The sequence below is a fragment of the Notamacropus eugenii genome, chromosome 1 (assembly GCF_028372415.1).
Source record: "Notamacropus eugenii isolate mMacEug1 chromosome 1, mMacEug1.pri_v2, whole genome shotgun sequence".
NCBI classification, from domain to species: Eukaryota; Metazoa; Chordata; class Mammalia; order Diprotodontia; family Macropodidae; genus Notamacropus; species Notamacropus eugenii.
Genome location: NC_092872.1, coordinates 370,408,265 through 370,433,832, shown reverse-complemented (window position 1 = coordinate 370,433,832; position 25,568 = coordinate 370,408,265). Strand labels below are relative to the sequence as shown.

Here is a 25,568-nt window from a genome sequence, read left to right as displayed (position 1 = left end):
ATCCTTCATTGCCGAAGAAGACCATGCCATCAGAGAAGTAATGACATGACTTGCACTTGACTTTGTTTTGAGTGAGGGAGGGCTGTGCAAGTCACCAGCCTCACTTCTCCTCCAGAGCCATCTGAATCCAGTGACCAGATATTCATCAGGATGACTGGAGATGACTCAGGATGAGGCAATTGGGGTTAAGCAACTTGCCCAAGGTCACCCAGTTAGTGAATGTCAAGTGTCTGAGGTGAGATTTGAACTCAGGTCCTCCTGTCTCCTGCACTGGTGCTCTATCCACTGCACCACCTAGCTGCCCCTACAGCTAGTATGTGAGGCTGGACATGAAATCAGGTCTTCACACTCAGTCCACTAGCTTCCTAAGAAAGAGATCTTAAGAGATCACAGGATCATTGACATAGAGCAAGAAGGGACCTCAGAATTTTTCTAATCTAGTCCCTTCATTTTACAGAGAAAGAAACTGAGGTTTAGAAAAGTTAGGTGATTTACTCAGTGTTATACAACAAAATCAGAAGTAAGATTTGGACCCAGGTCTCCGCTGACCCCAAGGCCAATACTTCCTGCCATGCTTCCTCAACACTCACACTACTTCCAGCCAAGGAAATCTGATACACACAGAGGGCTCCTCACTTTGATCCTCACAGACTCCTCCAGATGAAATGATATACGTAAAGCATTCAGCACAGCGCCTGGTAATGGGCAAGTTACTTCACTTTTGTCAGCCTCAGTTTCCTCATTTGTAAAATGGGGATAAGAACAGAGTTGAGAAGACTGAAGGAGATATGGTGCTGATCAGATTCCCTAAGTCTTTCAAAGTTATTTGTCCTTACAGTATTATTGTCACTGTTTTCCTGGTACTGCTCACTTCACTTGCATTAGTTCACATAAGTCTTCCCAGCACCTCTGAAACAACGCCCCTCAGGATTTCTTACAACACAACAGCATTCCATCACATTCATATACCATAATTCGTTCAGTCACTCCCCAATTGGGAGATATCTTCTCAGTTTCCATTTCTTTGCCATCACAGAAAGAGCTGCTGTAAAGATTTTTGTACATATGGGTCCTTTCCTCCTTCTTTGATCTCTTTAGGTTCATACACCTAAGAGTCACCTTATTGGGTCACAATTTAACAGCTAGGGGTGTATAAGTCAATATTTCTTTCCAGAATGGCTGCACCAGTTCACAGCTCTTTTAACAATGCCTGTTTTCCTATACAATAGTTGTCATTTTTATTTCTTGTCAGCTCTGCCATTCTGATGAATATAAGGTTTTCTTTGCAATCAACAATAAGTACCTTTCACTTAAAAGTTAGTTATAGGTCTAAAAAGATGGACTGTTTACAAAAAAAATCAGTATGTCCCCTTCCCATACCTTCATCATGTATGCCTTTAAGTGGGTGAGTAGATAATTGCCATAAAGTTTTCTAGGAATTATCAAAGTAGACATATGAGTCAGTGGTTATGAATATTCCCTAGGTTGCCTTTTTTTCTTGGTAGTAATAATGAATTCCATATTTTTTCCCTAAGTATTTGGATAGTCTTTTCTCTTTTTAGTTATCGCAAGAATAAATCCCCCAATCCCCTTAAAACATGTCATCTCACATGGAGCTCCCCTATGTGTAATTGTTCCAGTCTGCTCTTCCTGTCTTTGTTGTCTTTTATGACCATTTCTATTTCCTCAGGCTGTTCATCCATGGTTGTGATTTTAGCATCTGAATGTGCTGATCCTTTATAATTGATGATGAAAAGAGCTTGTCCTTGAAATGCCTAAACATCTTTAGAGCTTTCTTGCTTTTTGTCTGTTCATTGTCTTCCTCTCCATTTTCACCCTTGGATTCATTGATTGGGATTTAGATGATCGAGATTACCTAGGTCTCTCACCAAGCTTCCTGTGAATTTGTTTTTCTCTCCACTGCTTCTCACTATTTTACAAGGCAAAACTGCTTCTAATCTTCCACCATCCTCCTCTATAAAATGTTACTGAAGAGTTTATATTCTAAACCGGTGTTGCCTTTGGCTGCCATATCCCTGCACTTGGCAAGGAGACCAAGTGTTTGCTGGCTAAAGCTTCTCCCTGAAACAAAGAGCCATCTTTGTAACATCAATATTCTTCCTGTGATGCCATATGACTGCAAGTGAAAGGATATTACAGTCTCCAAAGAATTAAGAGTTCTAGGTCATCCAGAGGACAATGGAGAAACATATACAAATAGGCTGCAACACATAACCAACAAAGAATTATGCAGAAGAAGCAATGCAAAACATAGTATTGGAGAGAAGTATGCCTAGAAAAGGAGGTGGATGAAGGTTACACCAGACAGAGAGCCAAGGTATTCCATGCAATGCAAAGACATCTGGAGGAAGGCTCCTACACATTAGGTAGATGCCTTGTGGAAAGGACATAAATAAGAATCATGGGTGACAAGATGAGGATGGGTTCTAATTTAGACAATCAGATACCTATATTGATGGGATCAAAGGATCATCAAATTATGAAAATATCTCTATAGTTATCATGCACCAAGGTTCTATGTGACATGTAAAATAATTGTGAATATGAATTCCAAATTGGCATGGCATGGTGAGAAAATCAGAAGGCATGGATACCATTTGAACAAAGATGCCAGCCTAGGGTCTGCACCAGACATCCCATACTAGATGGATGGTTGTACAATCTGTAGGGAGAAGGTACTGGCAATGATACCTTTAGGACATAGTAGGTCAAGCCTGAAGGCAATAATGGAATGGAATTTGGGGATAAGCGCACATCCAAACGAAATCACAAACAAAGAAGTGTATAGGCTAAGGGTTGTTTTCCCCCAACACTACATGGTTCATTCAAGTATACAATCATTGCAAAATTTATACTATACGCAAAATCCCATCTAACCCAACATCCAAAGGGCCCAGTTAGTAACAAATATGTTACCAGGAGTCGCATTCCCCAGTGGACGGATGATAAGAACTACATTTTCGTATTCTCATGAATTACTATGTGAAATAAATGCTTTGAGAATCCATCCTAGGAAGGAGAAGAGAAACTTGTATGTTTCACCCTTTTCTTCCAACAACTTCTTATATCTCTTGGTGGTAGTCTATTATTATGTTGAAGGAGCTGTAAGTATATGCTGATTTTTTACCAAAGGAAGAGCATTTTCAAGGTTGGGAAAGGTGTGAGAAAAATGGAGGAGCAATTGGTACTTGATGGCAAGAGAAGAGTGATTCAGCTTAGCACCCCTCCCTCAGGAATAGTGTTTACCTCACAGCAGGACCAGGATAATCCATTCTACAATCTCATTCCAAGGGTCATGAGCTAAAGTAATTATCTGCTATGGAATATTCATTCACTGTTACCTTGGATAGGATGGGAAAATTATGTTAGTCAACCTCTCCCTCAAAAAATGTAAAGCCATTTCCAAACCACTAATAGTCTCCGTATACACCATTAATTACTCAGGATTTACTTACAGGCTCCACAAACTCAAACATCTTCCTTTCTTGGACTTCCTGCACCTTGAAGACATACTCGAGGGAGACTTCATAAAAATGCTGCCGGACCAGGTCCACTTGGTTGTCTGCCTACAAAGAAGAGAGGACACAAGAGAAAATAAAAAATCACTACCCCATCCCATTCACCTGAGACAAAAGAAAAGGCAGTAACACATGCCAGGCACTCAAATAAAAAGGTAATATTACTTATATAATCTACTGCTTACCTTGCAAAGAGATACAAAGGGCTAGCCTGGGTAAAGTGTTAGGGCTGTTGTTCTTAATCTAAGGTTTTATATAAAACACATACACACACACACACACACACACACACAGACAAGTTAAGAGCCTCAGTCCTAGATTTTAGGGACTTAGAAGGGTTTGGGCTTTTTCCACACTATCTTGCACAACAGCATGTGAGTACTTCAGTGATAAGTTATCCCTTCCACAACACGACTTTCCCTATCATGACTTCAAGATACATCACAGGTTGGTATAAGAAATTAAATGGGCATTTTTTGGGAGTTTTACAGAAGCCACAGATGACATGCACAGATCAGAGGATGACACAGAGCCTATGATCAAATACTTAACCCAAATTTTACAATAAGGTACTATAAGCACCTCAGAAGACAAAGAAAAAATTCAAACTTCTCTGATATGAAGGGAGAGCCAAAAATGTTTTACACAGATTTTCCAGATCGTGGGGGCACCATGACCTTAACCCCCACAATGTGGAAGGGATAACTGTACATGTTAGGAGAGTGTCTAGACCTATTATTTCACTGGTTATAGGGAACACCTGCTAAGGAAACTTCTTAATTAGTATGGATCAGAACACTGGAAGGAATTAGTAAATTCAAATTCAGCCTCAGACACTTGCTAGCTGTGTGACTCTGGGCAAGTCAATTAACCACTCTTTGCCTCAGTTTCCTCATCTGTAAAATGGGGGTAGTACTAGCACCTACCTCCTAAAGATATTGAGGATAAAATGATATAATATTTGTAAAGTGCTTTGCAAATCTCGTGTTGTTTGTTTTGTCAGTCATTTTTCAGTCATCTCTGACTCTTCGTGACCCTATCTGGGGTTTTCTTGGCAAAGATACTAGAATGGTTTGCCATTTCCTTTCCAAACTGAGGCAAACAGGATTAAGTAACTTGCCCAGGGTCACACAGCTCATACATGTTGGAGGGCAGATTTGAATTCAGGAAGATAAGGCTTTCTGATTTCAGGCCTAGCCCTCTGTCCACTCTGCCACCCAGCTGCCCCAATACGTGGAGCAATATGAGTGCAATGCCCACAATTAGAAAAAACTGATACCTCTCTTAGCTAGGAACTATACTAAGATGTTACTTACAAATCAACATTTCTCGTTCCAGCTACATTCACCAACTCTACACACACACACACACACACACACACACACACACACACACACATTATCTAGAGAATTTGAGTGCCTTACCCAGGGTCACATGACTTATATTTATCAGAGGAGAAACCTAAGCCCAAGTATATATCACATTATACTATATCATACTGCATTATTTATTTATTCATTTAGAAATAAATAAACAAAAGCCCATACCTGGTAAATTGTCAGTTTTTCTTCAAGACTAGTAATCAGATAACTCTTACCTTTCAAACTCAACATCCATATCCTTACCCTCTGTGAACATACACAGTGTGTGTGTGTGTGTGTGTGTGTGTGCATATGTGTGTGTGCATGCGTCTGCCTGCACACTCAGATGTGTCTATGTCTATTTGCTATCACTTTAACAGCTAACATATATATGACTTTAAAATGTGCAAAATGGAGTAGGCGGTACCTGCATTATTATACCCAGTTTAAAGATAAGGAAATGGAAACTCAGAAAGATTAAGTGACTTGCCCGTGGGCATACCGCTAGTATTGTCAGAAGTGAAATCTGAACCCATATGTCCACACTACACACTGACTACCTACATACTGCGTGTATATAAACCTATGACTTGTCCAACTGCAGGTATATATGACAGGCATAGAAATGTGTATATAATAAAGCTTTTACACAGAGGTCTGAAAACACAAGGTAGAAAAAGCCACCTGGGAAAGCCACTGACTAGAAAGAATTTGGAACTTTCCTGGCCAAGAAACAGACCAAGACACTCTGGTGCCACATTGCCTGACAGTTTCCATGGATGTCATCACATTGAAACTACATTTCAACAATTTTTTTTCACCATTTTTCAATAGAAACTAATGTTCCTATAGTAGGAAATAGAAAATTTTTCATTTTGTTGTCATACAGGTTAGTCATTGTATTTTCTATAATGTATTTTGATGAATAAGACAAAGGAGATTCCCCAATCTAAGAGGGGCTACAGATATACAAACAAGCACACTAACACAGGGTCATGAACTAATCCAAACATCAGGCTAGGGGGTGCTATGGATAGAATGCTGGTCACAAACGCCTGAGTTCAAATCCTGCTTCAAACTCTTACTAACTGTGTCATTCTGGGAAAGTCACTTTATATCGCAGGGGTGGGAGACCTGCAGTCTTTAGGTCTTAAGGCCTCTAGGTCTTCAAGTGCAGCCCTTTGACTAAATCCAAACTTCAGAGAACAAATCCCTTTAATAAAAGGATTTGTAAAACCTGAACTCAGTCAAAAGGCCACACTCAAGGACCTTGAAGGCCACGTGTGACCTTGAGGCCACAGGTTTCCCACCCCTGGCTTCTTCACCTGTAAGAAAAAGGATATTAATAGCACCTACCTCATGAGGTGGCTGTAAAGATCAAATGACTTAACTTTAATGCAAAATATGAATACTAGCTATCGTCATCATGGTCATGGCAAGCAATCTGGAATTATAGCTAAGAAAGTAACCAAACTGTCCATTCCCTTTGACCCAGAGATTCCACTGCTAGGCACATACCTCAAGGAGGGCAAAGACAGAAAGAACTATCCTCAATACACAAAAATATTTATCGTAGGCCTAGTTGTGGTAGCCAAGGACTGGAAACAAAGTTGATGCCCACCACTGGAAATGACTAAATAAATTGTGGTGCATTATTATAATGGAATATTACTACTCTATATGATGCAATGAGTACGTAGAATAAAGAGAAGCGACCGACTTCCATGAAATGATGAAAAGTGGAATAAACAAAAGCAGGAAGACAAGACATAATGACTACCACCATGTAAATGAAAAGAACAAAAATAATCAAAACTGAACGCTATATAATTATAATAATCAAGTCTGTCTTGAAAGAAAAGATGGAAGAACAAATGCTCCTTCTTTTCAGGACTGGGTGACTAAGGGTGCAGAATGCTGCATTTATTCTAAGAAATCTGCTGATGTGTTTGCTTAGTCTTCCTGAACTATTTCCCCTCTCCCCTTTTAATGTTTTGTTAGAAAGGGATGGCTCTCTAGAGGTGGGGAACAAGGAAAGGATATAGTGGGAAATGAAAGTCATGCCAAAAGAAAACATATCAATAAATTTTTAACATCCGTATAATTTATACCATTTTACTGTAACTGCAGAATTTATAGTAAGCCTTCACAGTCTTGCAAAGGAAAGATCCCAGAAGTAGACTCCAACCCCATGGCCTGGCTAGCTGTGTGAGGTAAGACTCCCATTCTATTAACCACCGGAGTATATCATACTAGAAGATGAATTTGTCAGTAATGCTTCTGAAGAGGTCAACTCACTTCAAACAAGGTTAACAACTTTTTTCAAGAATCTGTACATAAAAACTGCACTAGATAGTAAGTACTAAGAAAAATAGAAAGGAAAACTCCTAGGGAATCAGAGGATCTAAGTCAGAAGGAGCCACAGAGATTGTCTGCTTTAGTCCCTTCATTTTAACCCCAACTCCAAGGGTCCTCAAGAGTTGCTACTGGTATGTTTACAACATTTCTTGAACACATCCCTTTTGCTCCACCCTGGGGTAGACCCTCATCAACTCGTGCCTGGACACTTATATGATAGTCTGCTGGCTAATCTCCCTGCCTCAAATCTCTGCTCATTCCACTCTGTCTTCTATTTGGCTTTCAAAATGATTTTCCTAAAAAACATATCTGACCATTTCACACACACACACACACACACACACACACACACACACACACCTCTCTCTCTCTCTCTCTCTCTCTCTCTCACACACACACACACACACACACACACACACACACTCCCCTGTCAATGGCCATTCCCTCTTGGATCAAATACAAAATGTTCCATTTGGCATTTAAACCCCTCGGCAACCTGGCCTCCTCATTGTTCATCACACATGATGACACAACTCAGTGGTCTCTGCCCCATTCCGGGCATTCTCCCCTCCTCAGCTTCCTTCTTTTGGAGGCCCTTCCTGGTCCTCCCTAACTCTCAGTACCTTCTCTCTGGTATCACCTTCCATTTGTGCCACATATATGTAGCTGTTTGCATGCTGTCTCCCCCAGTAGAATGGGAGCTCTTGGAGGGCAGGGAACATGCTAACTTTCTTTGTACTCCTAGTACTCAGCACAGCACCCAAAATACAGTAAGCACTTCATAAATGCTTGTTGACTGACTGACAAATGAAGAAACTGAGACTAAGACGTAAGAAACTACTTGGCCAAGGCTACACAGCCAAAATAATAATGATAAGATTTCTACGATACTTATCGTTCTTATCTCATTGGATCTTCACAACAACCCTGGGAGCTATTATCATCCCCACTTTACAGATAAGGAAACCCAGGCAACAGTAGGTAAATGATTTGCCCCAGGGTCACACAGCTAGCACATATCAGAGGCCAGAATTCAATTCAGGTCTTCCTGACCCCAGGCTCAGCACTCTATATACGGTGATGCCTCACTATCCCTAAAATGGAACAGACTCAGCATCCAAATCCAGGTCTCTGGCTCCAAAACACAAGATCACAGCTGTAGAGCTGGAACAAGCCTTACAGGTCCTCTAATACAATCTCCACATTTCAGAGATGGAGAAAACAAGGTGACTTTCTTAAGGTCATACAGAAGCAGTTACGATTCAAACCCAGGACTCCAAATGTCGATTCCTTTCCCTTCCACTTCAACTAAGATCTTTTTCTAAATCCTAAAAAAAAAAGAAAGGAAACTCATTTTAATGCAAACAAATATCTAAGGGAATTACATCACAAAGTTCAAAATTAGACCCCATAGGAGGGCTCAAGCCTATCTGTGTACTAACTGTGCTGAGAGCACTTCAGCTGGGCCAATGCCATCTCAGTCAACATCTGCTAACACTGTCTTTCATCTCTTCACAGTAGGAGCCCAATTCCCTCACAGTTACTGGCACACATACCCCCTCTGCTGTACACCTTCCTTCCCTCTCTCCTGGGAAACTGTCTAGTCCTGCTGACTGGAGCACCAGAAAAAAAATAAATAAATTTTAAAGGCATTCTGCACATTTGCAAAATTCTAAATTTCAGGGTGGGAAATGCCCTCCTCCTGCTGGGATGGAGCTATAAGGAAGTGTCCAGTAAGCAAAAAGAGAAACAATCCTTTGTGATTCTAAAGATCAAAGCTACCTTAGCCTGCAAGATTTCTCAAAGGATCCTTCTGCATCCTTCTCTTTAGATCTGCAACCCAGCTTTTCAATGACTAGCCACGGCTCTTCTAGAAAGTAACTACTTTTAAAAAGAACTCATGGATGAAAGACACCAAATCAGTAATCTCTTCATCCTACAAAACCTTTGAAATGATTACAGATGAGGAAATAGACAGACTACAATGCCCACATAAAACTGAGTTAGGCAGGATTCAAACCCAAGACTTCCGACTCCAATTTCTGGCTCTTTTCTCTTCCACTATAACTAAGCGCTTTTTCTAAACCCTAAACTAAAAGAGATGTTTTGAGTGGGATGAGAGGAATTTCCTAAATTAACATCTGTATTTATTTACCTTATTAATTACTTTATAAATCTCAAATTCGGAATGCTCAGGACAATTATCTGGATTTTCCTACAAGAAAACATTGATTTCTCTATTTCTGCAGTCCTAAAGTAATCAAAACTCCCTTTAAGACCACTGAGTTGCCAGATGTCTTGTAAAAGAGATTTTCAGACAGGCACAATTCAACTAGATGAGCCCTTCCAAATCTAAGGTTCTATGTTCCAAATCTAAGGTTCTATGATGTCTGGATCTCAATGTGGCTCCACTACTATCATGAGGTCACAAATCATTGGCTCTCAATGCCCTAGGAGATGCGGGTGGTAGTCAGGACTCTCAATGAAGCTAAAGGAATGGAACATATTTCCAACTACCATAACCCAACTCATACTGAGGTATGGGATGATTCAATGTACCTCCTACCACTCATTTATTAATTCATTCAATAACATAACATTTATTAGGTCCCTATTACATGCAAGATACTTTGCTAGAAAGTAGAGAAATTAGAGATTAAACATGCACACGTACATGTATGCACTTACACATGCACAAATTTCTCATTCTAGCTGTATTCACCAATGGTCCACAGACACACACACACACACACACGCGCGCGCGCGCACGCACATTCCATGACCTCAATAAACTAACAAACTAGTATGGAAGACATACTGTACTCAATCCAAAATCTAGACCAGAAGTTCTTAAACTTCTTTGCATCCCAGGACTCCTTTGACAGTCTGGTGAAAACTAACCCCTCTCAGAATAATGATTTTAAAAGCATAAAATATATAGCTCAGGCCTGCACAACTTGTGGCCTGCCAAAGAATTTTGGGCCACCCCTGAAAAATGTAAGTTGTACAGGCCTGATATAAATGACAAAGGAGGCTCTATTTAAATACTGTTACCAAAATGTTTTTAAAGACAAGTTTACCTATCTTGTGTAGATAGCCCTGATCCATAGCAATATGTAGGGTAAATCAGAGGATGCCCTGTGTTCTCCTACCCTCCAGCTCTTTGCCTTTGCTTATGTCAATGACAATTCTGTAACCTCTTCTTTCCTCCAATGACCTACTGAATTCCTACAGCTACTTCAAGGCCCTACTCATGTCAGCGTTTCCACAAAGCTTTTGCTGATTTCCGCCCCCCCCATGGTCATGATGGCCCTTTTCCTTCTGAACCTCACCTAGAATTTTAATAAAATACTAATCAAAATAACTGTAACAAAAGCTAATATTCGCATACTGTTCTAACTGACGAAAATGAGACTGAAAAAGGAGGTGGCGTGACTCCAAATGATGCTATCCACCACACCACTTCTTTATCTGATGTACTATTCTGTCTATGTCTCATCCCCCTACTAGACAGCTCCATGAGAAAGGACTTGGACTGTGTCCTATCTAAACTTTTCTCCACAGTGCTTTTTGGCACACATAAGGTGTACAGTTTCCATCACAGATTTGAGAGCTGGGAGGAAATATTCATTCAGTTCAAATCCCTGACTTTGTAGGTAAGGAACCAAACTCAAGAGAGCGACTTGGTATCATGGATACCAGACATGAAATGAGGCAGACCTGGAGTATGTGACCTGAGACGGCCTCAGATTTATGGCTGATAAAATTCAGAGAATTAAGAGCACCTACCAAGCAGGATTCAGCTAAGTGGTGCACTACTGATAGAATGCCAAGCCTGAAGTCAGAAAGAAGCATCTTCTTGAGTTCAAATCTGACCTCGGACACTTACTAGCTACATGACCTTGAGCAAGTCACTTCACCTTATTTGCCTCAGTATTCTCATCTGTAAAATGAGTTGGAGAAGAAAATGGCAAACCTCTCCAGGATCTTTACCAAAGAAACTGCAAATGAGGTCACCAAGAGTCGGACATGACTGAATAATAACAAAAGTTGTCTAAATATTTTTAAAACACATTCACAGACTTCAGGTTAAAAACTCCTCATCTAGTTTGACCACCCTTCTCACACACATACATATTGGACATAGGAGGAAATTGTGAACAGTAAGATCACTCAACTAATTTTTAATAAGCATTCAATGGAGAATTGAAACTTGAGTCCTGGGACTTTTACTACACTGTCACCTGGAATTTCTTTGGTATAGTTTTGCCAAGGGTCCTGAACACACAACAGCCCTCATTTGATCCTCACTCCATTCCTGCTAAATACATGGTATTACTGCTTCCAATTACAAATGAGGAAACTGAGGCTGAGAAAGGAGGTTAAGTGACTTATCCTGGGATAGCTGAGGCATGACTCCTACCCTCCATAACAATGAGCTGCTTGCTCTTAAGAATAAGAATGTACTTTGGAGATCCCATCCCTTACTGGATGCATCCTCAATGGAAATGCATGAGATGCTTTCATTTATTACCACTAGATGGCAGTGGTAACCAACAATTCTGCCAAAGAAACCACCTCAGAAGCAACGCTTCCAATTTCGTAATGGTTCATTGTAACTGCCTCCTAGATACAATATCATATATATCAGTAGTGTTTTGCCCTGAGAAAAAAAATCACGCCAATTAACATGCAAAAATCTATCTATCCTCAGTCCGAGATTCACTGGCTGGCTGAACAACATTTCTTCCCGTAACATGTATAAAGGTGCTTAATAAATGTTTATTGACTGAATGGCTAAAAATAGCACTTAACAACGTTCCAGGCACTGTGCTAATTGCTTTACAATTATTATTTCAACAGACTTAGTACTCTGAATGTTCAATGTACTCTCAGGACCAGATGATAAATCATCCCTGTCTCACAACTTTCTGCTCATGGCCATGATGTAGCTAGGCAGAGGTAGCTGGGTGGTACAGTGGATATGGGACCTGGAAACAGACAGATCTGAGTTCAAATCCAACTGCCTTCGGCACTTAACAGCTTGGTGACCCTGAATAAGTCAGTTTTCTCATCTGTAAAATGGAAGGAATAACAGCACCTACTTCAAGGCTGGTATGAGATAGTATTTGTAAACACCACTTTGCAAACTTTTAAAGCACTAAATAGACAGTCATTATTATTATAGAATAGCTAATCACCATCCAACTCCTCTCTGAACACTTCTCCTAATCCCTTTGTCCCAACAAAAGTCGTGTTAGGAACACAGAATCACTTGCTTGAGAACTGGGAGGGATCTAAGATCATCTGGTCAACCCTTTTACGGAAGGGGAGGAGGAGGCTCAAATAAATGAAGGGATTTGGCTTAAGGCAACTCAGTACCAGTATTAAAATATGGCCAACAGCTGATTTAGGCAGCACTGTCAGTCACTAATGAGCCCAACTAGGACCAATCATCTCAAAATGGAGCTAGTTCAACTTCTGCTTTAGAGAAAGAAACATGTACCAAGCACGGTCCCTTGAACCTATAAGGTGAATACTGAATGTTTGTTGCCAGAGCATTTTTTTTCACACCAAACATGCAATTGACAAAGATAATTATGTGCATAAAGCACAACGCCTAGAATACAGTAGGTACTTAATAAATGTTTGCTTCCTTCTCCCTCAAGGGAAGGGAGAATAAGCATTTTACATAGCATCTACTATGTGCCAAGCATTGTCCAAATGTTTTTGATGATCCTAAAAACCACGTTGGGAGAAAAGGGCTATTATTATCCTCATTTTAAAGATGAGGAGTTACACAAACTAAGGTTAAGTAATGTTAAGTAAGGTTAAGTCAAGTCTCTTGGCTGGATTTGAACTCGTCTTCCTAACTCCAGGACCAGTGTTGGGTACACCGTGCCAGCTAGCTACTTCAATTTGATCCAAGGGTCCTCGGACTCTACAGTACAGACAGTAGTCTTTCTACTACCTCCCATTTTGAGTTCACATTCTCTTGTCCAAGAACCACCCTAGCAACATGTCAAGAGGCTCCTTATATGTCAGATGCCTGCAGGACCATGAATTTCTCGGCCACTATACCTCCAACTTACAAAAAGAGAACACCCATCCTAAAGAATCTCAGAACTTGCAAGTGTTGGAAACTATATGGAAGCAAGCAGAGATGGTCTTGGTGCAGAATTATTAGTATTAGCTACGCAAAATGCTAGTAACTCATCTTACTATATAGCGTTTTAAGGATAACAAAGTACTCATGTCTCAAAAAACCCCAAGGGGTAAAGAATGCAGGTACTGTTATCCTTGCTTAACATGCAATCAGAGAAAGTAGGTGCTTTGCTGGGGTCACACACTATCAAGGGTAATTTTCAAACACATTTCTGCAGACATCAAAGGGACTAACTCTTACTACGATAACTTACTGTTGGCTTTCAATCTCTCAGTACAGCCAGCTGACAATATCAAGGGTGGCAGCTAGAAATTAAACAGTACTTATAGATGGAGAACTGAAAGTTGACTGTACAAATACTGACTACAGTATGGTAAGATCAAGGATTTCTGGATTTTATTGATCATTCAGAAATGCCCATGATTTGTGTGGATAGGTTACATGCCGTAATAATGCTCAAAGTAATGTTTCCATTAATATTAAGTTGACTCTCAAGGGTTCTTGAGATCCACCATTTTATCATGTACAAAAAGCACTTACTTACCTACTCTCCCCACTCTTCCCATGGAGTTGTTAAGTGATAATTTTTGTAGCTAAAAATGTTCATCGTTTCATGGCTAAATCTCTAGAATAAGCATCCTAGAACTTGGTCAGGATAGTCCTTGAGCAGCATGTCTAGCATGTCACAGTCCAACCACTCATCATCGATCATCAGGCCCATGGATCATGCTAATGGAACTTATGTTCCATTAGCAATCATGACCTCAAAAACCACCAAAAGCAACAGTTGAAATGACCCAACTACATAATACGCTTGTGTCTCAGCATCACAGGGTCACAGAAGGGCCCATCTGAGGGCATTTTATAGATGGGGAAGAAACGGCTAGAAGAGATTAAGTGATTTCCCCAGGGTCACACTTGCCCAGGATATACACAAGCGTCTGATACAGGATTTGAACTCAGATCTTATATGTTAGCTGAGAAGTATGAATTCATCTCATCTACATACAGTCTTGCAGACTATCTCTAGGATAAGGGAACCAGTAAACCTTCTTTTTATCTCTAACAGTACCATTTTACACAGTAGGGATTCAGTTCTTCTTAGACAATGGTATTTAATTTATTTTGTTTTCTTTTATTTTGAACTCAAAAGTTCTTAAAAACATGAAGAGATTTGCATTAAAATAACGAAGAATGAAATGAGAAGACCCAAGAGAACACTGTATACAGCAACAGAAATACTGTTTTAACAATAACTTTGAGGAAAGACATAATTGTGACTATTATAGACATCCAAATTAACTACAAAGGAAGTATGAAGACACTATCCATATCCAGAGAAAGAATTGATAAACAGAAGAATGGATAGAATTATTTGACATACATACACACACACATACACATTTGTTTCTACTGGCAGCTAGCCATCTCTCTCAGGCTAGGGGAAGGGGAAAGAGTAAAGGGAAAACAAGAAATGTACATGATAACTTTTTATATATTTAAAAGGAATAGCAAATTGTACATAATAGATTTGCAGTTTCCTGCGCAATTATCTTTTTTTATTATATTGTGTTATGGAAATGTTTGTTTTGAAGACCTCAATCAATCACCAGATCATAAAGTGAACCTCAGAGCACCTCATAAGTTATCTAGTCCAACCTATTCATTTTACAAAGGAGGAACTGTCCAAGATCACACAACGTAGTGTGGCAGCTAGGTGGCACAATGGATAGAGTACTGGAATTGGGAAGTTCTGAGTTCAAATCCTCACGAACAAGTCCTTACCCCATCTGTGTGCCTTAATTCCCTCCTCTGTAAAATGAGGATAATAGCACCTGCCTTCCAGGGTTGTCATGAGGGGACAATGAGATAATATTTATAAAGCTTTTTGAAAGATGTTATGGTAATATAAGCTATTTTTATTATCATTATTATTAAGATCTGGGATTTTTAACTCAGATTCCCTAATGCTGGCTCTAATTTGCTAGTTATTCCATATAACCATCCCCAAAACTGGATCAGCTCTCTATATTACCATTTCAGAAAAGAAAACTAAGAAATAAAGTGACTCGCTAAAGGATATTTAGCAAAGTGGTAGCAGGGAAGGATTCTAATTGAGCAACCCCTGAAATCATCAGATCTGTTGTGGACCAAGCACTCAGTCCTACTGTCTCTGATGAAATCTCTCAGGATAAAATTAATTATCATCTTGCAAAGAGGAAAAGAATTAGAGATAAGGATGGGAATCCACCTTCAGCATTTATGCTAAAAGGGAACAGGCAAAAATTCACCATGTTGAGCAACAACGTCAAATTGTCATTTCACTTGAAAAAGAACCGAAAAATGATATCCCGTCGTATTTAATCAGTAGCCAAGTTTTGCTGACTCTCCCTCCCCAATATGCCTCATATCTTTCCTCTTTTCCACAGACCCTACCCTAGAGTTCAGGCTTTCATCAGACAACTGCCTTCCCAGATCTCAAGTTGAAGCAGCTAGGAAGTACAGTGGATAGAGTACTAGGCCTGCAGTCAGGAAGACCCGAGTTCAAACCCAGCCTCTGACATTTACTAGCTGTATGATCCTAGGCAAATCACTTAATCTGTTTACCTCAGTTTCCTCATATGTAAAATGGGAATAATAATAGCACCAACCATACAAAGAGGCAGTATTCAGATACATAAATCAAAGCTATCTGTTGTCATACAAAAAAAACCACTACTGATTAGAGAAACGCAAGGTATCACCTCGCACCTGTCAAATTGGCTAATATGACAAATTTTGGAGGGAAATGTGAGAAAATTGGGACATTAATGCACTATTAGTAAAGTTGTGAATTGATACAACCATTCTGGAGGAAAATTTGGAACTATGTCAGAAGGTCCATAAAACTGTGCATACATACCTCTGACCCAGTAAGACCATTATCAGGTCTTTATCTCAAAGAGATTTTTAAAAAAGGAAAGGAAAAGCACCTATTCATACAAAAATATTTATAGCCACTCTTTCTGTGATAGCAAAGAACTGGAAACTGAGAAGATATCCATCCATTGGGGAATGGAGGAACAAGTTGTGGCATATGATTGGAATATTACTGTGCTATATGTAAGTAAAGGATGAGCAGGATGTTTTCAGAAAACCCTGGGAAGACTTAAATGAACTAACTCAGAATGAAATGAGCAGAAGCAGAACATGGTACATAGCAACAAGAATACTGTACGATGATCAGCTGTGAAAGACTTAGTCTCAGCAACACAAAGATCCAAGACAATTCTGAAGGACTCGTGAGGAAAAATGCTATCCAACCCCAGAGAAAGAACTGACAGAATTGTAATGAAGATTGAAGCATACTTTTTTTACTTTATTTTTCTTGGGTTCGGTTTTTTTGGTCTATGTTTTCTTTTACAACATGATAATTATGGAAATATGTTTTGCATGACTGCACATGTATACCTTTTATCAACGTGCTTGCCTTCTCAATGGAGAGAGGAGAGGATTGAGGGAGGGAAGGAACTGGGAACTCAAAATTGGGGTTTTTTTAAACATGAAGATTAAAAACTTTTTACATTTAATTGGAAAAATATGTAATATTAAAATTAAAATGAATGAATGAAAGAATGAATAAAATGGTAGCACCTACTTCACAGAGTTGTTTTGGGGATCAAATGAGATAAAATTAATTTAAAAAAAAAAACTTTACATAGTGCCTGGCACATAGTAGGAGCTATATAAATGTTTATTCTTTTCCCTTCCCCCATCTCCTTGATCCACTACATAATCTACACAGCTTCCAGAATGATACTCCCCAAAACACAGGTATAAACATGCCCTCAGAAAGCTCCTGTGACTTTCTCTTGCCAAAAAGGATAAAATACAAATTCCCATGTTTGATTTTAAATACCTGTGCAATCTGTCTCCCACCTATCTTTCCAGTTAATTACATATTACTTCTCTCTCACATACTCTACACATTTCAGCCAAAACTGCATATTCCTCACCAACAACCTCCCATCTCTCATCTCCAAACCTTTGCACAAGCTGTACCCCATGACCAGAATATATTAGCTCCTCTCCTCCACGTCACAGAATCCTTTTCTTCCTTCAAAATTCAGCTCAACGCACCACCTCCTTAAGGAAACCTACCCCAATTCCTCTCTCTCCCCAGGTGCTCACGATCTCCCAGAAACTCCTTTCTAAACACTTTTCTCCAACTTCAACTTCCTACGTACACATTGTTGCTTCCCTACGTCTCACACCCCCACTGCTGCACAGGAATTTTCTTCATTTTTGTCTTTGTTCCCCTTGAGGCTGGCACAGAACAGGAGAATGTTTGTTATAAATGAATGCATGGAATGTAACTTCCCGTGGATCACATCAAATGCTTAAAAACAGCAACTGACCTGTGGTGGAGAATCAATCAATCAACAAGCAATTATTAAGTGTTAGGAATACAAGTCACTGCTCTCAAAAAGCTTACATTCCACTAAGGGATTTGACTGAAAAGCCAAGGTGACCTTAAAAAAAAAGTAGACCTACAACAACCAGACCCTATGAAAAAACTGGTATAGTGAAAAGATGCTTTGAAGGCACAAAATCTGAGTTTTTAACAAATAATGCGATTTCAACTTATTTTAAGAAAAACAGAAAATAAGATTTTACTTTAAGAAAGAATTCTCATATTATTAAGAATAGGGTCATTCCCTGTCACTAAAAATCTAACAGGATTTACCCAAAGGAAGTCAAAGTATACCCCCAAAAGATTAAAGTATATCCATCTATTCCTCTGAAAACCAAGAATTTAGATGACAGTCTTACCTCATGAAGATGAGCTTCCTTCTTCTTGGAAGACAAGTTCAAGTGTTTCTCCAAGACACCACAATACTTCTCTGTTTCCTTATCATACTTTTTCTTGGCATCCTATCAAAAAATGGAGATATATTGCAGGAATAAATGCAGCCTTGACTACCATGAACACTTAACTCTCTTTGCTTCTTTATGCTCTCCTTTCTTCCCACCTTGGACTTCTCATAGACCACTGGAGACTAGCAGAAACCCCAAGCTCTACAAACAGCATTCTTGGTTATGAAAATACCATAATGTACTCATGTCTACCTGAACACATAAAAGGGGGTAAAGAGAGCCCCTGGCTTCTTAAAACTCAAACTATGAAATGAGGAAAGTTCCACATATAAAGCAGATAGGTGAGGGAAAGGCAACTTTTGCAGGAAGAAAGAACTACAGCCCAAGGACTGTAGTGTTCAAGTGTGGCTGCTAATCAGTGATGATTTTGTTTATTCAGTCTTGTCCTACTCATATTAGCGACACATTTTAGTACAGTGCCTAACATGTAATAGGTGTTTAATTTTATTAGTGTTAAGTCACTTCAGTCATGTCCAACTCTTTACAACCTCATCTGAGGTTTTCTTGGCAAGGATACTGGACTGGTTTGTCCTTTCCTTTTCCAACTTATTTTACAGATGAGGAAACTGAGGCAAACAAGGTTAAGTGACTTGCCCAGGGTCACATAACTATTAAAATGAAGTTTTCTGACTCCAGACGCAGCACTCTATTCACTGCACCACCCAGCCACCAACCTATATCTGATTTATTCTTTAATTTTATTCAACCCAGGAAAAACAAAATATTTTTTAGAAAAAAAGAGTCAGAAGGGGCAACTAGCTGCAGTGGAGAGAACATAGGTCCTGGAATCAGGAGGACCTGATTTAAAATCTAGCCTCAGTGAAATAAGGAAGGGAGGAAGGAAGGAAGGAAAAAAGGGAGGAAAGGAAGGAAGGAAGGAAAGAAGGGAGGGAAGGAAGGAAAGAAGAAAAGAAGGGAGGAAGGGAGGGAGGGAGAAAAAGAGAGAAACAAAGAGAAAAGAAAAGAAAGGATGAAATAAAGAGTCATAAGACCAAGGTTCAAATCCTCTCCATTCATTCTTGCTGTATAACCCCAGAGAGAGTCAAGTTCTTCCTACCCCAGGCAACTAAGGGCAGGTATGGTAAAGAGAGTTTCCTCGTTGGGAGTTTCCTATACCAAACAAATCACAGGTTCTGTGAACAGAGCTACAAAACAGGAACTTTCATATTCTTAATGGCATTTTTCCTGAATAGGGTCTAATACCATTAATCATTCAAATGTGTAAAGAAGGAAGTGAGAGGCAGGGAAATTCTGGCACTGGCATGGCAACCAACAATTCATTTTCTACTCTTGGGCACAGGCCCAGATTTTTGTTTTTCACTTGTCTATTTGATGACCACTGCTGTTTTTTTCCCCTGTGAATCAATGCCCAAGATGGAAAAAGAATTCCCAAATCATCTCAGAACTCAACTGTATTCTCCAAGGTACTCAGACATGAGGTGAGGTGAAGCCCACCCTAAAAGTGGAAAATAATGTTCTGAAACTGAAATTTGTAACGCCAATGCAATACCCACAGCAGCTGCTATGGATATGCATACATATTTCCAGGATAAATTCACAAAATATAAACGTTTTTCCTCAAAGACGAAACCATGACATTTTTTCAAACACCAGAAAGCCAAATACATCATAGTAATAAAGAAATCTATACACATTATCAATGCAGGGAACATGGCCATCCCCAAACCTTCCCTCCATCAGGTCTCCCCAGAAAGAAGCTCCCTTAAGCAAAATCACTCCTCTCACTCACACTAGCTGCCTTCTCTCTCTCAGCTCTACCTCACTCTCTCTTCCTGCTCCACCAGTTCTGTAAGTTCCTCCCACCATGGGCTTCATGTGACTCAAGCTCTGGGCTGGGCCAAAGCTCAAAGCAGGTCACATGGGCTTATGAAGGGGCAGGAAAGATCTTCAAATTTCCTTACCATTACAAAATGTTAATAAAAGTTTTTAGATAATAGTAATTGTTATTATATTATTCAAATAATAATTGGCTGAATAATTTTTAAATGATTATTACTGAATCTAAAAATAATGAGGCAGCTAGGAGGCACAGTAGATAAGAGAACTGAGACTAGACTGCAGCCTTAGGTACTTACTAGAGGTTTGCCTCAGGATAAAGATAGCAGCTACCTCCTAGCTTTGTTGTAAGAACTGAGAGAAATCAACTGAAAGAAACTGATATTATACTATACCATTATACATACTATACTACATAGATACCATACACATAATATGATACTATTATATTAAAAATTTATTACTAATTTGTCATTCACCCTTTTTTCCTCTTATTTCTGTTAAAACCCATCTCCAGAAAAGGTCAGTAAGTCAGGGAAAGGTACGGCTGAGTGAAGAGATTTGCTCCTAGTCCTCAAGGCAAACACTCCTTAATTGAGTGGGACTCCACCCAACTGGGAGATCTAATTTCGGGTTTTGAATTCTAGAGTCCAGTCTGGGTGAGCCTTTGCCGGGAGGAGGAACCCCCAGTCCCTGGCAGCTCAGCCCAAGAAGGAGAAAACGAGCTAGGGAAATATAGATGGAGATGGCTTCCCCTTGCCCAGATGCCTTGAGTGCTGTTCAAGCCCACCTCTTTATTAAATGCCCACTAAGCAGCACTGAGTTTCACTGGTCAGGGCATGCCTTTTCAGAAAGAATTCAAGGAATTTCAGGGTCTGCACTGATTGCTGGTTAGCCTAATTAATAATTAATAAACTGATTAATTACCCAGAAACTCTGTCTCTCAGGGTTTTTATTCATCTGAGGATCAAACGAGGTAATATTTGTCAAGAACTATGTGTCTGGCACACAAAAGGTGCTAAATAAATGTTTATTCCATTCCTCTTCCCTCCATCTCCTGGTCATGCTTTGTAATTCCAGATCTATTCCTTTTGGTGTTGTGGGTCCCTTTCCAGTCGTGTCTGACTCTCTGTGACCTCTTTTGGGGTTGGCTTGACAAAGATACTGGAGTGATTTGCCATTTCCTTCTCCAGCTCGTTTTACAGATGAAGAAACTGAAGCAATCAGAGTTAAGTGACTTCCTCAGGGTCACACAGCTACTAAGTGTCTGAGGACAGATTTCAATTGAATATACCAAGATAAGTCTTCCTGACTCCAGGCCCAACACTTTACACACAGTGCCACCTAGCTGCCCATTCATCTAGACCTTGAATAAAATAATCAATAAACCAACAAATATTTGCTATGTCCCAGCCCCTGTGCTTGGAACAAGGGCTATAAAGACAAAAATAGTGCCTAACTCAAGTTTTGAACATTCTACTGGAAAATATAACATACTTAAACATAATGCTGAATAACTTGGAGATGAATATGATGGTAGTGCCACTGTGCAGAGATCAGGAAAGCCTTTAAGTAGGAAATGACAGAAGAGCTAACCTTTGAAGAGAACCAGGGATTCTAAGAACTGAAGGAAGGAGAAAGAGTATTCCAGGCATGAAGTGACAGCCTGTGCCAAGGCAAGGATTTGGGGAAACAGGATCCTGAAATTGACAAACAAGTTGCCAGTGTATCTGAACCTGGAGGGGAATTATGTCTAAGAAGTCTGGAAAGGTAGACTGTACTCTGGTCTTGTAAAAGGCTTTATGCCAAAAAGAGGCATTTTTTGCCTCTGTGCCTCTGGCACAGTCAGAGCTGTGTCTTAAGAATATCATTCTTGGGGCAGCCAGGTGGTGCAGTGAATAGAGCACTGTCTTGAGATTCAGGAGGACCTGAGTTCCAGTGCTAAAATCTCCTACACTACTTAGGGAAGTCAAAAGAAGAAGTTTGGTGTGAAAATATATTTGAACAAAGAGGGTGGCTAGGAGGTGCAGTGGATAGAGTGCTGAGTCTAGAGTCAGCAAGACTCATCTTCCTGAGTTCAAATCCAGCCTCAGGCATTGACTAACTGTGTGACCCTGGACAAGTCACTTAACTCTGATTCCACCCATCTTCCCCACAAAAGAATATCATTCTGTCAGTTGTGTGAAAAATGGGAAGAGACTTGAGGAAAAGAGAACAATTGGAGGTTGTTAAAATAGTCTAGTAATCTCAGCAAGAGTGGTGGCCATGGGATTCTGGTTTTGCTTTTTTGCTAGTTAAGTGTCTTTGGATGCATCACAACCTTTTTCAGTCTCACTTCATTCATTTATAAAATAAGTTAGATTAGATGAGTGGTGTCAAATTCAAACAGAAAGGGATCCCTGAGAATCTCATATTGACTTAAAAGACCACAAATTAACACTATTTACATTGTACTGTATTTTTATTAATTCTGTTAAACATCTTCCAATTCTATTTTAATCTGGTTGGCCACATTGGGAGGTTATGTTACTTGATATCTGCCTCACCCAAGTTAGCTTTTCCTCCACTTTGTATCTTTCTCTTGAGTTGCCTCTATCTTTGCACAGCAAAGTACAGGGGAAAGAACAAGAGGGCTATGGGGTCAAGAACCACATTCAAGTCCTTCCTCTAATACTTACTAGCTGGGTAACGTTTATAAAATGAGGAGGTTGGACTATTAACAATTCTCAAAATGTGATGAAATGATCCCTGGGAGTTCCTGATTCCTTTGTAGAAGGTCTACAAGGTCAAAATAATTTTCACAATAATTCTAAGAAATTTTCATTTCTAATGCAGAAAATATTGATGGCTGTAACCAGGGATGTGCTGGAGGCCAGTTCATACCTGCTCACAACAGCTAATTATTAAATTTTCAGTGTGAGCATTTACACCTTGGAAATCAGCAAATGTTAAAAATCAGGGTTGGCTTATTGTTCTATTGATTGTCTAGACCAGAGGCAGGAACCTGCAACTTTTACAGAACAAATCTTTTTATTAAGGGGATCTGTTCTGTGACATTTGGATTCAGTCAAAGGGCTTCACTTAAGGACCTAGAGGGCCTCGAGGCCACAGATTCTCCACCCCTGGTCTAGACTGAAGCGATAAAGAAAATGTTATGAATGCAGATTAAATTTTAAAGTGTATCTTGTGAAAATCTTTCCTTTCCCAGAGAGCCAACTGTCAGACATTTACCAGCACATCGGTGGATAGACCCTACATAAACAAAAATTTCTCAGGGAGAGTACAAGGGTCCTGGGACTGAAGTGTGAGAGAATCACTGGACTAGATAGTGAAGTTCCTTTCAGATGCCTAGGACTCTATTAACCACCTATTCCCTAAATATATCTGTACTTTCTTTCCGACCTCTATCTTTTTGCTTTGTAGTTTCCTGTGTTTTGAATGTCTTCCTTTGGGATTTCAGCTGCTATCACTCTCCCAAGTCCAGAGCAAATGCTATAACACACACACACACATGGAGAGAGAGAGAGAGAAAGAATACAACGCAAATAGAACTGGCACTAGAATTACAGAGGTCCTAGATTCAAATTCTGACTCTGATGCTTATTATCTGTAAGATCTTGGGTAAGATACCTAAATACTAAGGGACTCAGTTTCCTCATCTGCAAACTGAGGAGCTTAGAAGTTTGATCCTTCTTTAGTTCTGTAAGTCTTTCTATAATCATAGAATCATAGCTCTAGAGCTGGAAGGGACCTTAAAAGTTGGGTTATTTTGCAAGTAGGGAAACTGAGGGCAAGAAAGGTTAAGTAACTGCCCAGGGTGACACAGCTACTGAATGTCTGTCTTCCTAGCTCCAACTATGCCCAGCTTTCTATCCAACCTAACACAGTGCTTCTACGTCACCCCATATTGGACTTTTTAAGGGCTGAGCCTAAGTCCTAATCATCTTTGTACCTCACCTGTACCTGACAGAACCCTGCACATCACAGGCACATACTGCATTTATGACAAGGAGGCAATGAACCAAAACAGTTGGAGGGGAAAAAACTATCAAGCCCGGGGGAAAGGACTCTGAGTGTGCCAGCTTTTGTTTTCAAATTGTGTGAGCAAAGCTTTTCTCAAAGAAGCTCATCTGTTTTATATAACAGTCAGGTCCCTCTTTGCCAGTGACTTATTGATATCAGTGTGGGTGCTGGTCAGCCCATGTTAGCCATTCTTCTTAGAGGATCTATGTCCTTTGGGAAATCTCCCTTCACTGCATTTCAACAGGCCAAGAATGAGAAAAGGCCATAGGCCACGTGACACCAAATTTTTGCAATATTTCCACCAGTCACAGAGGGTATCTAAATTTAACATCCAAGAAGAGAGCCAAAGATAAGGGGAATACTAGCCAGCTCCTGCCTAGAGAAAAAGAGCAAGATCTTTATAAGGACAGCTATGTTGGGACCCTGGGTTTTGCTTTTTACCAAAGAAAGAGGGATATACCAACAACCAGTTTGTTGAAATATCTATAGGACACAGGATGTTGTTTTGTTTTTTTTAAACCTTTCCCTAATGGAATAATCACCAACCTCTCATGATATAATTAAAGTTCGAGCTCTTTAGAGAGGCATTCAAAATTTTGCTCAATATGGTACTTCACTATTTTCCTAGTCTGAGCTCATGCTGCTTCCTTCCAGGTTATTTATCCTCCAGCTTAACTAGATTGCCCACCATCACTTAAACGTGCTCTGAATTTCCCAACAACCATGCTATCCATAGAGATGTTTGCTATGCTTACAATGCCATTCTCCCCATCCTCCTCTTCCTCTGGGAAGTCTTCCCTGAATCTCCTCTTCCCCTCCTGCTGGCCCTCACATGTACTCTTGCACACACATCAGGTATCATCCTGAAATAAGAGCCCCCTTCATCTTTGCTATATCTCCATAGACGGTAAATTCCAATAAGGGCAGTTTATTTTAGAAGTAGTAGCTAAACAAAAGACTAAACCCAGCTCAGCTGGTCACTACCTACTGACTTTGATAAAGCCATTTAATCTTTTTGGGTCTCAGCTTCCTCAACTGTAAAATGAAAATGTCAGAGTAGATGACCACCAAGGGCCCTTGAAGCTACTACTAATCATTCTCACTAACCTTACCTAGCCCCCTCCCTATGAGGCTGTCTAACTTCAGTTTCTTACAAGTAGCAACAGGTTGTTATGGCAACCGAATATAGGAGGAGGAGGAGGAAGGGATAAATTTAGCATTCTTTCAGGAAGGATGCAGAAAACAGAACTTGGCTGCTACCAAATACATCCCCAGTGTCATTTGCTGGCACTTCAAGACTGTACTTTAGATAGCATAGCTTCCTTCATTAAAATGTGTACTAGAATAGAACAGGAATACATATATAGAGAGAGAGGGATGGAAGTGAGAAGATATAGAAGCAAAGCA

General features: G+C 39.8%; 1 protein-coding gene across 4 annotated transcripts in view; it reads right to left on the bottom strand.

The window, feature by feature from the left end:
• Positions 1 to 25,568, bottom strand: part of ARHGAP26 (Rho GTPase activating protein 26) — a 528,529-nt gene that overhangs the window by 354,848 nt on the left and 148,113 nt on the right. For all 4 annotated transcript variants that reach the window (XR_011971925.1, XM_072630633.1, XM_072630631.1 and 1 more), the window contains exons 5-6: positions 18,237 to 18,338; positions 3,477 to 3,587 (exon numbers count right to left, since the gene is read on the bottom strand). Coding sequence is in view for 3 of the 4 variants with exons in the window: in XM_072630633.1 (XP_072486734.1) it covers positions 3,477 to 3,587; positions 18,237 to 18,338 (213 nt within the window). In the remaining variant the exon portion in view is untranslated. The remainder of the gene's footprint in view (positions 1 to 3,476; positions 3,588 to 18,236; positions 18,339 to 25,568) is intronic.